General features: G+C 39.9%; 1 protein-coding gene across 8 annotated transcripts in view; it reads left to right on the top strand.

The window, feature by feature from the left end:
• Positions 1-17395, top strand: part of NCKAP5 (NCK associated protein 5) — a 396774-nt gene extending 379379 nt beyond the window's left edge. For all 8 annotated transcript variants that reach the window (XM_050339951.1, XM_050339949.1, XM_050339948.1 and 5 more), the window contains one exon: positions 15772-17395. In XM_050339951.1, the coding sequence (XP_050195908.1) occupies positions 15772-16053 (282 nt within the window). In that variant the 3' untranslated portion in view covers positions 16054-17395. The remainder of the gene's footprint in view (positions 1-15771) is intronic.
• The last annotated feature ends 1125 nt before the right edge of the window (positions 17396-18520 follow it).

The raw sequence follows: 18520 nt of genomic DNA, 5'->3' as shown, positions 1-18520 counted from the left end.
CAAGCAAAATACATGAGGTGTAAGTTACACAGCTGACAATAGCAGGAGTTGTAGCAATATACAGAGAATATGTTAGCAAAATTATCTCTTTTTGTAAGAGGATGCTTTTTGTTTTCCTATGCACATGAAAATAATAACCTAATCAACATGGCCTTTGAAAAGAAGGCAAATTTTATGTCAAATACTAGCAAAAACCATATTGAAATAATGTTTTGGTGTTTATAACTTGTTCCACTAGCCACTTCCACTTCCCAAAAGTGATTCACCTTTTATTCAAATGAGAATTTATACTAGACTTGGTGCATTATGACACACAAATTATCTAAATCCTTAAGAAAAATATTGATAAATATATTTTGCAAATTCAAACATTCTACTTTATAGGAAGTCCCAAAGTGAAATATTTTATTTCTTAATATATTTTTAGACCCCAGTACATGAATTCCAGGCTTGTTCAGCATCCAGTCGAATTTAATGGAAAGTAATATTTGTATTTGATAAAAGAACCAAACATGGTATTTAGCAGACTTATTAGCAATAGGTGACACAGGGAACTTTGGGAAGTCTGTATGTAATTTAAATGTCTAATTATCTTTCACAAGGGCTAAGAAGAGTGATATCAGTTTTCATGGCACATGTCAGAGTCCTCCCAGACTGAACTGCCCATCAATCCATCAATGACTGATACACATCCTGATGGCTCTGCTCCCATTAGTGCTACCTTCTCTAAATTTCTTCATTCTCTGATCATTCATAGAGGTCACTAAAAATTCTGCATACCATAAAAAGCTGTAGCCTTAAGAGCTTGCCTTAGCTACTCCAGTGTTATTCTCAGCAAGTCAAACCCCAAGTGATTATTTGAAAAATTATCTGAATAATTGCCAGTCAAACATCTTAAAGTGATTTTTCTGACATCCCTATTACATATGCACATATCCTATGGGTTATTGAATGTTCTGTAAATCAAACTATAAAATAAGACCTCAGATGGGTTTGGGTGGATGAAGATTAAAGGAGAAGTGGGTGGAAATGAAGAAATTAAATATGAATATGGTATGTTTCTGTGCATTATAAAATTAAAATGTTAACTGTGCAGTAATAGTCTATGATATTTCTAATAGCAAAGAGAAATGTCTCAACTTCACCAAGAGATTGTATCCACAGAAAAGTTACCAGATTGGGAAACTTGTTGGTAACACATGTACTAAGATGAAAAACAGATTTCAAATGGAAGAGCTTTTCAGACAATGCCTGAAACTGAGGAGGAGAAGTAGCAAAGCAGCCAGCACATGCTTCTTAATCACTTTTGCAAGAATTATTCTGCCCTGCATGGACTAACTGGAGAGTCTTGTTTGTAACCCCTAATCAGTAAAAATATAGGCCATTTTTTTCATTTCCTAATGGGTGTGCCTAAATTCGTATTTCAGCTGCCCAGTTTTCAAAGGTGCTAAAAATCTGCAGCTTTTGCTGATGTCTCTGACAGATTCATGTACTTGGATCCTGTGAAAATCATGGGGTTTACATATGTGCTTGAAAATTGGTTTAGATATTCTCCCTCCAACTGGCAGAATTTTGGTCTGTAGTATCCTGCTTCTGTACATTGGCTCTGTGGGCAATGACATGGAACATCAGCAGACATTTTCCACGAGTTAAAAGGAAGGGCAAATACTGTGTATTTTTAATCTGGTCCTACTATATTCTCATTAAGATCATAAAGTAATGACATTCTTCATATTTTTTAACCCATTTCTTTATTGCATTCTCCATAACATTAGTGCATGAGCGACTGGAAAATGCTGAAACTTTCATCTGTATCATTTTACAGAATATTTTTATTATTACTGTTATAGGAACATCATCATCCTATCTTTTAATGTTTCTTAGAACCACTATAACAAGCAAGGGCACAAAGAGTTCAAGATTTATAATGTAGCATTTCTATAAATAAAATCCACTGTAAAACATGGAATCTGTATTATGACATCATTAGTAGCACAGTGATGAAAACAGAGGCAGCAGGGCAAGACAAGGACAGGAGTCATCATCTAGAAGCTGTGTAATGTGAGAGCTGCAGCCTTCCTGGTGAGCTACTAAAGACTCAATAATCTTTGGAGGTTCTGTTTGCTCATCAAGTTTCATCACTCATAGTGGTGATCCTAGAAGATGGAGTGACTGGCTATGTAGGAAATTTAGATATGGAGACATTTATCTTCTTGTCTTGTTCTGCAAGGCAAATACTGCTGGGTTTCTCCCTGACATTACATAAAAACTGCTTGTTTGTTCAATTAGTGTGTTTTCTAAGTGGAAAGGGGGCTAACGTTGATGTCACCCACCAGCGTCACATGCACTGCATTTAGCTCAGCGGTGTCCTTCTGTTCCTGTGAAAGTGTTTGGGAACCCACACTCTCTCCTCCACAGCCAAAAACTTCGATCCAAAGCAGGGAATGCTCTGGACTTGGGATTTCAGATATCTCATGCTATTTCCGGGGGAGACATCTGTGGGAGATGGAACTTTTGCCTTCGTATCCTGTTTCTCGAGTAGGTTGTAAGGCATGGGTTCTGGATGACAAAGGATAGAAGAATCCAGATCTATGAATGAATCATTATGTAAATAGTTACCATTCACATTTACTCAGGGGTGGAAACCACTCACTATCCTTAGACTCTAGGACACAGGGCATGAATGGAAATATTTCCATAGGCTCTGGATGGCACAAAACCCCTGAGCTTTTATGCAGGGTAGGGCAGTAGAAATGAAATCATCAGCTACTCCAATTGCTATATCATGGCCTGTCTTGCTGTTGTTGGTGGTGTTAGCATTTGCTAACCTGCGCTAAGCCAATTTTGTGAGACAGTTGGGAGTCTGATAAACGTATTTCAAATTGTATTTTGGAGAAATCTCAAGCATGGGGGGAACTGGTCATGTTCTGTTCATTGCAGCAGATGGCATCCCATTTGGTGTTTGTTAGCTTTGTTTGCAGCTCAATATTTTGTTTCTAGGGGAACTCGGTAAGTTAAATAATTTATCTCCCTATTGCATCAAGAGTATGATCCAAAGTCTACTAAAGTCAGTGCAAAACATTTGATTAACTACCACATTCACTGGATAAAATGCCAGGTCCTGTATGGTGAAGAGCATTTCAGATACTCCCTAGTAAGAGCAATACAAGCCTTTGTCTTTCCATTGAGAATTTTTTTACCTGCAAATAAAAAAAAAATATTCAAATACTGACAAAAAGCTTAGCAGACCAGAGTGCAGGACTGTGAAGATAGGGTTGAATGTCCAAATTGCTAAACCTCTCTTCCTATTAATTTCCCCATTTTTAAATAAACAATATAAATAACACCATCCAGCTGCATTTGGAATTTAATCTAGTACTGTTAGCAGGCTGCTTTGAGAGCTTTGAAAACCCCATAGCAGTGCTAAGCAAATAATCATTATCACTTAATATTTTCATCAAGCATTCTTGCTCAAGATGGGATCTTGCATTATAAGGGCTGACCATAAACACATCACCCCTCTGATGAGGAATTTTTAGAATGTCAGAAGCAAAGTCACACCCTGATCTTGCAAAGAGTTTTGCATGAGCAGAACTTTACTGCCTTCAGCAGTCCTGCTGACCATAAAAGGTTCCTAGCAATGTCTGCACATGGTAGAAATTTCAATTGCATTGTTACAAGTATTTGAATCCTGAATATCTAGGATATTGAAGAAATCAACACTTCAAGTTTTGTGGGTTTTTTTCTATTCCACTAAATATTAAATGACTGCTCATTCTCAGCAACATTTTTCAAATTACTTTTTCACTAGTAGTGCCTCGGAAACTGCTTCATTCTGTATTTTTATCCAGATTTTCTGTTTGCATCATCTTTGGGCATTCAAAAAGCGAGTGCATATTAGCTGTACAGTGTGTCTCCATGAATTCCAGTTGTATTTTAGTCCTCCTAGTGGCCTAATATATTAATAATATTATAATCTGTAGTTAAGGCATAGGAACATGTTCTATATCACCAATATCTCACTAGTTTGCAGCATTAATGCTGCAGACACACTCCTTTATTGCTAAGGTCAATAAATCTTCTAAAGCATTTGTCCAGCAAATCCATCCATGTGGCTGTCACTTCACGTGCACATTTCTGTTTTTATACAGAATTGCAGCAAAAATCAATACAAAAGATACTACATTATTCTGTCACTGCAGGAAGCCCAATGTGGGAATGGTGCTGGTTCTTCACACCAAATTCCTTCTTTGATTATTCCCAACAAAGGCTTTTCTCACAGCCAGACAAGGGGGGTCAGACCTCACAGGACCAGGGTTCCCAATAAATATTTTCACGGTGCTTCCTGTCTTTGAAAAAGCCTCCAAAGCCTTTCCAAAATAACGCCTCACATTCTAGGAAGGGCCTTTTACAAGGCTCAGCACAAATAGTTACCAGCCTTTTAGGTCCTGTTTGTTATCTGCTTAACTTGCACCTTGCTGATACCCAGGGAAGCCAAAGGTGGAAAGGCAAAGGGCAACACTCTTGCCCTTGACTCTTTTTCTGTTTCAAGGCTGTGTCCCTCAAAGAGAGTTTGCAGCCACTAAGGCCTCCTGCCAGATCCCAGTGGGAGACATTTTGTATGCCTGGCTGAGCCACAAAGTAGGATAGAGGTTCTCATGACCAGAAACAGATGTACTTGTGTCTAAAAGATGAAACAAACATGTCTAAATCCATAAATTCACTAAAATTCCCCTCGGATCGCAGCCAGATGATATGTGTATTAATCAAAATGGGTGTCACTGCTTTAATCTGGTGAGGAGGCAAGCTGAACACTTATAAATCTCCTGGCTGTAGGAACTTCCATCTGCATCTCCAGCAGTGGTCATCTTGGTGCCCAGCATTACTCTGTTAAATTCCAAATTCTTACTTCTAGTAATTCTAGTTCTTAATTCTCTTGATAACAAACAAACAGTTTTTCTTTTTGAGAATCCTTTAGAGCTAAGAAAATTACTATCATCTACCATCAGCATTTAGGACATACCCCTGCACGTACCCCTATCTCTCTCATTTCTTTTTGGATTAACCCACATGGCTACTGAGTCACAGTGAAGGACTGTATCCTTGAGTTGTCTGGTAAACATCAGATTAGTTACAACCTATATTTTTTTCAATCAAGATACATTTCAGCCCACTGGCTAAATTATTACATTTCATATTAACTTGTTTCTGTTCTCGGTGTTGTGACCACAAGCACAGGCATGGTGCTTTCTCCTGGTCACCATGCTGGACACCTCAAACAACATGGATTCTTCCAGGTACCAGGCATACTGCAGGATTTGAATGTGGACCAGGTACTCCATAATCCATAAATCAAATGAGGGGACTGAATCAACAGGGGCTGTTCCTCACCCCTGCTCACTCATGAGACAAGTGAGAGGTCTGAGTGCTGAAACGTAGTTATCAAGGTATCAAGTCTTGTTTCTCATGGATGCAGGCATGATGGTTTATGCATTTTGTACACACAAAGTGTGTATTTTAAGAGTGGTTGGGAGAAAACTGCAGAGAGAAATTGTTAAAGAAAACTGCAGCAGTTGTGGAGGTGAGACCAGGGAAGGGAACAAAGAGGAGGTGAGATCTGTCTGTGGTGCTTTTTTGGTACCAGGAGCACATCTGTGGGATAAGGACTGCACAGGAATGATAGCAGTAATACATCAAAGGTGATCTTTGTAAGGCCATTGATGGATAACACAGGCCTTGCAAGTGGATACAGCCAAGAACTCTGCTTACCTGGATTCTGAGGTGCCTTGCTTGCCTCAGATCATACCACCACACTTCCCAGTTCCACCATTTTTGACCCACTTCATACTTCCTTGTATGAATGGTGGGGAAGTAGTTCTTGCTCTCCTCGTGGATTATGCCACGTGCTGTGGTCTTTGCTCCTTTGTTGGCTCTGTTTATCCCCTTGCTCAGCAGATGTTTCTATGGTTGTGGTTCAGGTTTTAGCAGGAGGTGCCCAGGGTGCAGCTGTAACTCTTTCTTTCCAGTGGGCTTGTGTTCTGTGAGGGTGGGCACAGGCTTGGGTCACAGACTGAATTTCTGAGCCAGCAGCACATCACAGTGGGCACGTTCCTGTGGCCACGTGCACGAGAGCATTGCTGTAACACCCATTCCTGTTCAGCACTTTGAGTGGGGGAGCTGTGCAGGCAGACACCTGCAGCTCCCCACGCTTTCACCAGGAATCCAGGAGCTCCTGCCAACAGGCCTGAGTTAGCAAACATATCCTCAAGCACATCTGAAACCCAGCCATGGATTTCTTAGCTTTTAAATTGCATTTTTTTGCTGATTATCTTCCAACAGTTTTTGTTGTTGTTGTTGTTTGGGGTTTTTAAATTATTGATTAATTTTGAGTTGGCTATTTAATACAGTGTTTGGTTAACTAATTCATGTAGTTGTTTATAATTATTGCCTTGCTATAAAATCATCTTAATAGAACGTTGGGGTTTTTTGTTTTCTTTCCAGTAGAATAACAAGTTATTTTATTATTCAAACAAGGCTTACTTCCTGCTGTTTTCAATAAGATTTTTAATAAATATGTAAATTTAAAAATTAATTTACTGCATACGTTTGGCAGCATGATTCTTGAACTGACAAAAGTTTGATGGATTGTAAAATTATCCTCCATAAAAATCATCAGTCATAGTAAACAGAATTTATCAGCCTCTGGTAATTTTACAGCTTTTTCTTCATCTTATCTTCTGTTAGGAACTCACTTAAAATTGATTATAATATAGCATGTTTCTAGAAACGTAATTCATTCATAGATTAATTAGATTTTAGGTTAATATCCCATCATGGAATAGGACATGAGCCAACAGTGTTTTCCAGTTGTTACAGAACTGCAGTAGAGAAACCTTGATTACTGTTCCCATGTGGTTTAACCGCCAAGACCAATCACTAATCAAATTCAAACGACATAAAATGGAACATCCTTCATAGCATTTATTTTCTGGCTGACTTATACTATAGGCTTTTTATTGATACAACTTGCTGTAGTGAAATGAACTAAAAATTGCAAGAGAGGATTTATCCTTCTACTTTAATTTGGTTCTGCAGCCTATATCTGAAACTCTCGCTCGGATTTTTGTGCTTGTCGTGCTGCTGTCCCTAAAATATTCTTCCCTACAGCAGAGATAAATTGTTTGCATAAATTTAGAAAGTACATGTAAATAACTGTACTGTTGTGTCGGATTTGATGGCAGATGAACTTAAAACATAGGTTCCCGTTCTGCAATTCATGCTTTGCTTGAATCAGTACTGAAAACTGTGCGGCTCATAACGTCAGCTGGAGAGGTGGCGAGTGCAGCCATAGAACCAGCATCATTATTTGCATCTGTCCTGTCCCCGGTTTTCTCTGATTGCAAAGGAACCTTTCTAGTCTCATTGCACAGCGTCAGAAAAAAAGTATGGATGTAGTTTAGGCTGCTACAGATTTACTGGGAAGGTAACCTGGGCTACAGCCTCTTCCTCTGATGGCTCCAGGAGCACTTACCAGTGCAACATGTGGTGAGATTGCCCAGGAACAGCCCCTCACCCTCACTCAGGGAAGGTGCAGAGGAGGGCACACCTGGCGGGTTTCATTAGTGCCAGGTGTCACAGAAGGGGAAAGAAAGGGCAGTGGGTTTTGGTTAGAATCATTAGAGGTAAAAAACCTCTGATATGTAGAGAGTTGATTAAAATCTGTAGTGGAAAGGGAAATGACAACTTCAGGCTCCTAAAACAAGCTATGTTGTTGGGCTGGTGTTTAAGCATGCTAATTCAGAACTTTTTAAAAATGAAGAAGCCCCTGTTTCCAAATTTTAAAATTATGATCTCTGTATTAGTGGTGGGAGCTCAGAAGAGGTTTCATTCTGATGTGTGTGTACACAAACATGGAGGCTTCCTCCACAGCAGCTGAGCATGCAGTCATGCAGGGGTGGACTGATCGGCCAGGAAACATTGTTTCTCTCTTCCCAGTTGTCCTCCTCAGAGGCTAAACATTAAAAAAATCTATTTGCTGTGGAGCTCACTGCTTTGTTTAAGCTATCTCCATGAATCATCTTTAAAACTTGTAAGAAGGGTCATTCCCTTCCCTTCCTCTGCAGGTCTTTCAGCAGAGCTTCATGCTCTTTGAACTCCCCTCCAGCCCTCTTGGTGCATACAACAAGCCAGAATTCATAGCTGGGAAAATTATTTCTACATGGTTTCTTCATACTGCTGATTTGCTCTTGGTCCTGCTACATAACCTTGGTACTTCAACAGCCAGACTCAATGATCTCAAAAGTCTTTTCCAACCTAAACAATTCTTTTATTCCATGGTTCTTTATCTGGTGCTTCTGTTCTTTTTGCCCTTAGGCCAGCTGATGTACCTTGGATAGTCAGATGCTATGAATCTAGTCCAGCACACAAAAGAGAGGATTACTAGTGAGGAAAATCATTACCTACTGCCAATTACCATTCGCAGTACGGTCTTGAAGTGCAATTCTGTTTTCCATCGGTGTGCTGGGTGACTGACATGCAGACATTGCAGGCCAGGAGCTGAGACATCACTAGAGAGCAAGAGGATAAGAGTCTTTGTAATTACCAAAAAAAATTGTCATGTTCAAAAAAAGCCAAAGGTGGAAGATGAAGACAGGTGAGAACACAGCTAATACTTAAGAACAGTGGTCTGAGAACAGTTCAGTGATGCACAAAAATTACTCCAATTACTGAAAATGTCAGTGAAATTATATGTTTGTTGTATGAGTAAAATCCTGCATTTACTGAATTTGAGAGGATTTTTTTCCTTCAGTCAAATGGGGTATAGAATCTGTCTCTTTAAGAACTGCATTTGCTGTTAGATTTTTATAAAAAATTCTTGAACTGTACTTTTATCGCCTTCCTGATTTAGTTCTGAGTAAGTATCCCAATTAAGAAAAAGATCATCAAAACCTCTGGTCCAGGATAAAACTGTAGCCCCCTTTTTTATATAAAGCCATGAGCTTTGTTGAAACCATGAGCCACACTTTCATCAAGGTAAGGATAACTACTTTCATTCAGTAGGACAAACCTCTGTATATTTAAATGCTGTGAGGTTAAATAGTCTGGTGAAGACTGAAACAGTGAAGTTACTTAGGACTGTGTAGTTCCAGTACCATTTGATTATCACTGGAAACATAACCTTCCACATGATTCTGTCAGGGAATAGTAGTGAGCTTCAAATGGTTAAGTCGAGTTCAATAACTTTGTAACCAATCTCACCTTTCAGTATGACTTTTTTTTTTACTGCAATTTTTTTCAATCACTAGAAAATCAGAACAATTTTGCTATTTAGCTTCCTCTACAAGTAAAGCTAAAAGGATCTTTTGAGAAGTAAAGTATCCTATATGTGTCTTGTTCATTTTCAGTCCATCAGGTTCTAAAAACTGCGTATCAGCTTCATTTCTCACCATGGATATTTCTTCCTTAATGCCTTGTGGTGAGCCTCTGATTGCACTAAGCATTGCTTTCAGTGGGTAGATTCCCTCTGTGAGAAGCAAAATTGGTGATTCTGCCAATGTGAACAGAGTGAGGCTCTGCTTTGCCTTCTGGAGAAAGTACTGGTGTTTAATTGCTTTTCTTTTTAATGAATCCCCTCAACACACTTGACTGAGCACCAGCATTGTGATCATTTCCCAAGGTATTGCCACTTAGAATTATAGGTTTTTACTGCTGTTTAAGTAAACTTTGTCCATGCAGAGCTGATGCAGCCAGTGGCCATTCTGAGGCACTATGAGAAAACAGCCACATTTGTGCCATTCAGTTCATAACTGAGCAGTAGGAAAAAAGATAAACTTACCTGACCTGGCAACTGGGACCTCAACATCCTGGATTATTAAATTATGTAAAAGTTCAGAGAACGTTGGTATAAACCTGATAAGGTCAAACAGTCTTGTCATGTCAAGAAAATATTTATATACTCTGTAAATTATGAAGATTATATTCTTGGATTTAGAATGCTGAGTCACCTCATCATGTTATTAAAATTAAAGCCTAATCACTAAACTATGTTTTACCTCCTAAACCATGCAAGAATTTGAACTATTGGTAATGTAAGTCTCAACTCCTGTCACCTGTTCATTAAGCAATAGCTGTTCTTGTTCAGATCTGTAGTTATCAATCATACAATGGTCATGCTAATCACTTTGTTTCCTCTAAGGTAATTTATTTACAATCCAGGATCATCAGAAATGATGTCTTTGTGATACTTAAATGTATTTGTAGATTGTTATATTCTGAAATACAGTAGAACTGAAATACAGTTCTCATTGTTATATTACCCATAATGCCATCAGGGGATGATACATAGCTATGTATATATGGCTTTTCTATCAACTGCTGAACAGACTAATGAACTTTAAAATGCTTCCTATCAGTGCATTTTTTTCCCAGAAAAGAAACTGGCACTTATTGTTTATCATGAAAACCTGATGGCGTGTCTCTGAGAATGTCATTGTCTGCTACAGCAAAATAATATGGTATTTCTGCTCAAATAGAAAAAAAGAAAAATGATTCATTATTTCAGAAATTATTTTACTTTCAGTCCAAAAAATAGATGAAAGCTTCTGAAAATATACAAGGGAGAGCAAGGCTTATCTTACTATTTAAGGTTATGTGTTAAAGAGAAAGAAGTTCAAACATCACATTTTTAGCTCAGCAGAGGTCACACAGTTACAGCTTTCACCTTTGTAGTTTCTTGGATGTGACTGTTCAACTATTTTCACTGCAGAGTGTTACCTGTCCACCTGATGTTAAATGAGATCCAGAGATTGTTCATTTTCCACAGAGAGCCTACATGGCATTCTGTCCTGGCTAGATGACAGACAGCTACTCCCTGGCAGTTCAAACTTCACAAACACCTTCACTGCAAATGGCCATGTAACGCCACTGAATTCAGTGAGAAGTTACTTCTGATTAGACCAGTGTACCTCTGATGAGAATACTGCTCTGTATCTCAGTGCTTCTGTTTTACAAGCAGCTGTGAACATATTAAAATTGTCCTACTAAACAGGTTATGTATGAGCAACCTATGTAATGCTGCAACAGCATAGCCCACTTAGGTCCACTGTGTCATAAATACAAAGCAGTTATAGGAGTGGAGGATATCTAAATTGGTAAAACTCTGAATTTAAAATAAGAAATAGTGGCTCAGTGGGATCAAGTTTACCTTGAGCATATGCAGACAAAGTAACAAGCAGTTTTTAAAAGGGAAAAATCCAGAAAATTGCTTTCCTTCCCAATAAAGTTATGAGTAATAACTAAAGAAGCAAAAAAGAGAACATACTTTGTATCTTGTATTAGAGATCCAAACTGAAATGAAAGACGTTGAGTTATACAATTAAGTATCGATTTTGTTGATCTATATTTAATTCTCATAGCAATTTCGTTGTTTTTATCCAATAGTGCTTTGCAGTTATACTTCATTTGAAGCAATGCTCTTCTTGCTTTTTTGTTAATCTAAAAACTAAATTGCCCAATGCATGAGAGACATAAATAAAGTTAGTTTTATTCTTTTGCGTAACTGATTCTGAGCCCTTTAAAGTGCTGGTTAACTAAACTTAGACAGCTGGAAAATACATTTATCCTGCAGAATGGTTCATTGCTGATTCTGGGCTCTGGTGTGCCTTAGAAGCATAGCCTGACCCCAAGACAATCAGAGCTTCTGCGTGTTACCACACAGAAGAAACGGCCTTGGTGTTGCTTTCCTTTCTGCACATGAGTGTGGGATCCTTTGTGCTTGTGAACCAGCCCGTCCTTCCCTGCTCCATTCTTTTACACCTACAGAGTCCTTGGGCCATTCAGAACAGCTGCAGCTGTGACTGGTCCTTGATCACACAGCACTACCCACACGTAACCTCTCATTTTTAAAGTTTACAGAAAACCTATTTTGATGTATTAATGTAGAAATAACACCTATTTATAATATATCAGCATAACTGGAGGCTAGTTTTGTTTTCCTAATTTGCTGTGCTTGAAGTGACATGCCAGATTTTATCACATCACTAATGGGTTTTAGTTATTCCCTTTAGGATGTTGCCAACGAGGAAACATTATTCTGATTCATGACTCATGAGTTTATTTCAAAGCAATGTGACTCGTGATGAATGTCTGTATAACACCAGATGGAGTTTCTCCTCTTCTGACAACTGGTCACTGCTCTCAGGTGGTGCAAGGCATGCCACACTGACTAGCTAAGAAACTCCAGCTGTGGGAAGCTCTCCACATACACAGTGGAGTAGAACAATGAGTGCTCCCCATGCCCTAAGGCCATAAAGGTGCAGATTTTCTATATAAAAATAGAGTTTGTATAAGTAAAAAAAGCTATCCATTGATCTGCTTCAGGGTGATGGGCCAGTGCTGTTACTCTTGTCTGCACTGAGCTGGTTTGGGGTTGATTTGTTTTTTTTCTTTTACTTAGACCAAAGTCTCTGACTACGTTTTAGTCTTTTCCCTAAAGTTAATACTTAGGAAAACATGTAGTGTCCACAGTGACCTTATTCAAAGAGCAGATGCAGAATAGTCAGCAGAAAGTCCCTACTAATATAGAAAAGATTTGACTGGAACAATGATTTAGAAGTTAGGTGTTTGATACACTATTACCAAATATCACCCAGTTCTCATGGATATAAAACACACCTGATCTGCTGCCTCATGGTCCTTCTGTCTGCAGAAGCAGCTACTGATTCACATTAATGCAACTCTCAAATGTAATAATGAACTAATTACTTTAAAATGCACAATATTGACATCTCTGGGCTAACCCTTGTTCTTTTTTATACCTGTGACTCTGCTGAAGTCAGTAACAAATTCATATGAACAAAACTAAAGATGCTACATAACCACATACGAAACTTAACAAAAAATTTTAATAAGAGTTGCTTTGGTTTTGCCTTTTGATTCATCTAACAGCTGTTGTGACTGCCATGGAAAATAGGAAATGTAATTAAGGATGAATCTAAACAAACGCTTTGGTAATTTTTTACAGATCGTATCTATAGTAACTAGAGAACAACTTTTTAACTTGGGTTAACACTTGTTCTGACACACCAAGGTTACAGAAATTACTAGTGACTTTTCAATTCTAGGAATGTACATAACTGTGTTATTGTGGGAGAAAGTGATTTGTTGATTATGCAGATTCTTACATTACCTCTGCTTAAATTTTTCTTTATTTTTGCTCATGGAACTCAGGCTGTGAATGAGTTTTCTTCTATGAGTAAAAGAAAGGAAACATTTGAGGGTTTTATTACAAAAGGATGTAACCAGGCACTAAGACACCTAAAAAGGACAACTGTATGTCCAAAAAATATCCATAACTTATTTCTGAATTGTCTCTTTTTTTAATAATAAATTTTGCTACAACTGTTAGAATTAGTTTTCCTTTTAATTCTTCAGGTATTGTAGATATTCTGTTCAGTACACTGGATATCTTTTGCCAGTAGGTTTCACTGATGGGCTTCAGTTGCATTTGACACAATGATTTTGCTTAGAATTTGTAGAGAATACTTTTATTCCCTGCAGTTTCTCTAAAATATTTTATAAACTGTTATCTTTATATTAAATGAGAACCTAGGGTGTGATTAAAGTAGGATTGTAGTCTTGGTTGTGCTTGTAGGGTATAAAAAATTATGGATACATACATGCAGAATATACCAATGAATTGAGCCCTGTCTTTCCTGTGGTGTAAATCTATCCTTCAGTAGGACAGCCAAAATCCTACTCTTATTGTGATGCTTCACCCAGACTTCTCTGTGCAGCAAATTCTCCAGGAGTCTGTGCTCCTCCTGCCCAGGAGTCAAAATTGGCTCCATTTGAATCAATAGGAGTTTTATCACAAACCTCACTAACACCAGTATTGAGTCCTGCAGCCCCAAGTCTGTACTAAGTGGTCACATTCAATCTATCTAAAGAAAAGCTGTGAAGTGGGAAAAACACAGACAAAGAAACATCATTTAGTCTGTCATGTGATAAAATACTTTAGGTTTAGTACTCTGAAGAGCAAAAAGTGCTAACGTGTTATCGACGCCATGGCTGAGAATTTTCTCAGCTGGCCTACAGAAAAGCGAAACAACTCTTTCAGTATTTTAAATGAGGGTAAAGGGAAGAACATTTTAAGTTGAAATTGTGAAAAATTTCTATTGAAGGGTCCTAAATTTGTGTTCATTCCCATTACCAAGGGTTATATTCCTCTATCTCAGAAAACATTATAATTACAGATATTGAAGACCTTGGTTTGAGCTGTCATCTAAAATCAGAATACAACATAACATCCCCTAAAACCTTTTAGACTGAAGATTAATTAATGAACCAAACAGAAAATTTTCATTTACTAAGACTTTAGGATCTCCTGTTGCTTTGCTTAAGTCTGCTTGAAACATTTGCTAAAAATACTAATCTAATCCATGCATGGTCAGCTTATGAAATATGACAAGATCAGAGCATAAACAGTCATTGGACTGGCATTTCAATTTTTAGCTAACTAGCTATAAAAACAAGCAATCAAACTACGTAACAAATTGTCTTTCTCTGGCCCAAGATTTCCAAGGAGAAACAGCACAGCAAGCACAATATTTGACTGACTTGGAACTTGAATTCTTAAAAAAATTCTAATGACGCTTTACAACTGTGTATGTTATGATCCACAGCATCCATACTTCTGCCCAGGCTATATTTTCAGTGTGCTTAAAATGCCATTTCATTTTCTATCTAAAACAAAATATTAATGTCTTGGATTTACAATAATTTACTGATTCAGTCTTTGACATCTGATGGCCCTACCAAAAATGAGGAATGGCTTTGCCCTGTGATGGCTTATCTCAGAACCCTTGAATCTTATCTGTCCAAGAGGTTATTGAATGTTGATTGTAAAATGTTGAATGCTATCCCATATTTCTGTGGTAATATTATCTGTAAGAGGAGTTAGTTACTCAGATTTTGAAACACCCTGTATATGAATAGCAGGTCATTTTTATTGAGCCGCTCCCTACGCAGCTCCCTAATGATTCCTTGGTCAGAGCTCTGATTGCAAATACCAATAGCTAACAAAGGGATAAAATTGCGCTGGTACAATCCTACTGTGCGTTTTTAATATAATGTGCTAATACATTGTCCGGTGTTCCCACAGAATTGCACCACTTCACCAAGCAGGCCTGGCCAATATCTGATTGATTCTGGTCTGTGGGGATCGGCCCAGCTCAGTATAATTTCCTGTCTTGCTGCTTTCTTGTCTATTAGAGAGGGTTTGGGTCTGTGAAAATCAATAGCCTTGCACATGCAAAATGTGAGGTTATTCCCTAGCAAGTTTCATTTGCATCCTTGATTTATGGAAAATGTTGTTTTCTCCTCTGCACCTTTTTTTTTTTCAAACTCTAGTTAAACAAATATTTGTTTAAACATACCCCCCCCCAAAGTATTTGTACAGAAGAAAATGTAAATTACTGTGAGGATGCTAGAGAATTTTAACACATGCATAGCCAGGATCTGCCACTTATGACATTAATAGCACTTAACTGTTACGTAAATGGAGTCCTATTTGTCTCAGCAGAATCATTAAAGTTCTGATTTAACCTAAAATGGACACTAATGTTCTATTTAATCATAACAGTTATTTAAGTGTCTAACAGTCAATTTCCTTCCACCCTGTGAACTTTGGAAAGATGGTAATTAATGGTGTACAATAGGATAACTTTATTTTTATAAGAAATATGTTTCTAATATTTCCCTCACTTATTACAGAAATTGAAGCAAACTGAAGAAACAAAAGAAGATTCCCAGAATAGAGTATCTAAAATCTCCCTGGAGTCTCTCAATAAATTTAACAGCAATAACGTGCTTTTATTAGAAAGAGAGAAGAACTGTCTGAACAAGGTTGAAGGACAAAGGGAAGAAAACAGCAAGAAAGAAGAAGCTTCTTTAAATAGCTCGGGTCAGCACGAAGTGGACAATTTGGAATCCTTGAGTGATTCCCTGTACGATAGCTTCTCCTCTTGCGCCAGCCAAGGCTCCAACGACGTGTAGAGACACTTCCCAAATGGGCTGTGACCGCGGCACATAACAGAGCTGAAGGCGAGCGAGGAGTGATGGGGGGAAAAAGGGACAGTTGTTGAAAATTCCCCCTCTGGATCACGGCACTCACGGCAGGGTGTTCTGACTTCCCACCACACAGCAATAAGGCAGGGAGGCGGTGTGGTGGTGCGTGGGACTCAACGCTGAACACAGCGAGCGCTTACACAGAATAAAGTCTTAATTTTGCACTTTTGTGAATATTTGTACAGTTGTAAATACCTTGGGAAAAATATATTTGTAGGGATACACGACAGCAATAAATATTAAATTGGTGCTATGCTCCTGTAATAGCAGATTACTAACTTAAAGAAATTGGTGTTAATATTAACAAGAAAAGTTAGTAGATTTTTTAAAAAGATTTATAATTGTTCTAGTCTTAAGACTGTATGTAGAAACACTGCATTGCCATAAACCTGAGCCTGCCAGACGGTCTGTAATAAACTTTCATGGACTCCGTTTTACAAAACGTTTTATTTTTTTACTTGTAGTGCAATTCCATACAGGTGTTCTACAGAGACATGCATTTCAGTTATTACAACTTCACAACAGGTGTCTCATTTCAAAAGGGGTTTGACTTTTGACATGGCAAGAAAATGAATAGATTAAAAGTCTTGATACTGCTGGCATTGGCTTCATCAATCATGCACATAACTGTTTGAAAGATCAGGGTCAAAGCAATTCACTGCTGACACAAACGGGAGTCTTGTAGGAATGAGAACTACACAAACCGCCCTGTGCTTCTGACTGCAACTTAGTTTTTCAACTTCCACCTCCTCTGTACTCATTTGCCATCAAATTATGAATGTACCATACCGTGTTATCTTTTGTAGTCCCTGTTTGGTCTTAATTAAATTCTAAATACTAAAATTATTTTTTAAAAACCGAAACAACTCCCGTTTGTGACACACTGCAATAATATGTTGGTGCTAACCAGTACTAGTTCAAACATATCTAGGAGCAGGGCCTGTTTTGGGTGTTTTTTGTTTTTTCTACAAAGGTTGTTTATACGTAAGGGAAAGTCTATTTCAAAGGTTCTGTGTATTTTTTTCTAGCTGTGAAGTATTTATAACTGCTTTTTGTACAGCAATTGTAAACTAGATATATTTGGGGTATTTCTAGACTCTACAGTTTCTTTAGCACATGCCTGTTAATCTTTGAAATATTGTATGATCAGTGTTAATATTTTGTGCAATTTGTTATATTTTAAGTCATTTCCGCCGTAAACTCGCATCGTCTTTTTCGACTTTTAAGAAATTTTCATTGAAACATCTTTCGTAAATAAAACTTTTCTTGCGTACGTGAGCCTGCAGAGGTGTTTTGGGAAGGGGTTGGTGTGACACCCCGAACGTGAGGGTGGGCTCAGGGTGGGAATCAGCGTAGCCAGCCCAGGGGGTGGTCAAGGGGGTACCCGCCGAGCCGCCCCCGCTCCGGGGCAGGCGGGATTCGGGCGTTTGGGGGAATTCGTGACACGGGGATTTTAAACAGCGATTTAAACTTAATTCAGACTCTTCATCGCAGTAAAGCTGTGAAACGATCACGGAGAAATTACGTGGTTATCCGGGGAGGAGACGAACCACCCTCTCGGGCTGGGTCGGAACAGGGCGGAAAAGACCGTCTGAGCATCGACGATCGCAGCACCCTGGGCTGCCCCTGCCGCTTCCCTCGCCCTTCCCGCCCCCGGGGCGGGCTCTGCCCGGCACTCCGACGGCTCCTCGCCGTTCCCACCGCCTCAGCCCACCCCATCCCGCCCCGCCATCATCTCCCACTTCCCCAGCCCGCCCCATCTCGACCCGTCAGTGGATCCTACCGCCTCCGACTACCTCATCCCAGCACACCATCAGCTCCCCCCGCCTCCAGACCCACCGAGCCCCCATCCCGCCGCGTGTCCGTGGAGGAGCCGGGGGACTGCCCTCCGCACCGGCATGTACGCGGCTGCCGCGCCCCTCTCCCGCATTTTGTCGTGCTTGAATTCCCTTCCAGGGGGCCGGGGGGAGGAAGCGGTGGGGCCGCGGGTTCTGCGAGGCGTTTGCGGGAGATGAGCGACGCCTCGCAGCGGGGCCCGTCCCCTCAGCGCTCCGGCTGCCACCTGTGGGCTTCGGGCGGGCGGGGACACGGAGGGGACCGGGGCGAGAGGAGCCACCGCGCGGGGTCTGTGCCCCGCTCCCGGAGCGGAGGGAAGAGCGGGGGATGCGAACAAGCTGCCCCGGAGAGCGGAGGGCTGCGGGGTCCCCCGCAGCGCCGAGCTGGCGGTGCGGGGGCAGGAGCGAGGGGCTCTCCTCCCTCTCCGAACTCTGCCTGTTCCCGGAGTGCGCCCAGGGAGGTGCGGGGCGGCTGGCGGGGATCCCCGCCCCGCTCCGCCGGCATCACATGGTGCTGGGGGCGGGAGGGGGGGGAGCCGCCCCCCAGCTCTCGCTTTCTC

Source organism: Myiozetetes cayanensis, unplaced genomic scaffold (genome assembly GCF_022539395.1).
Source record: "Myiozetetes cayanensis isolate MyiCay16 unplaced genomic scaffold, myiCay2020 scf9, whole genome shotgun sequence".
Lineage (NCBI taxonomy): Eukaryota > Metazoa > Chordata > Aves > Passeriformes > Tyrannidae > Myiozetetes > Myiozetetes cayanensis.
This window is presented reverse-complemented; position numbering and strand designations above follow the sequence as displayed.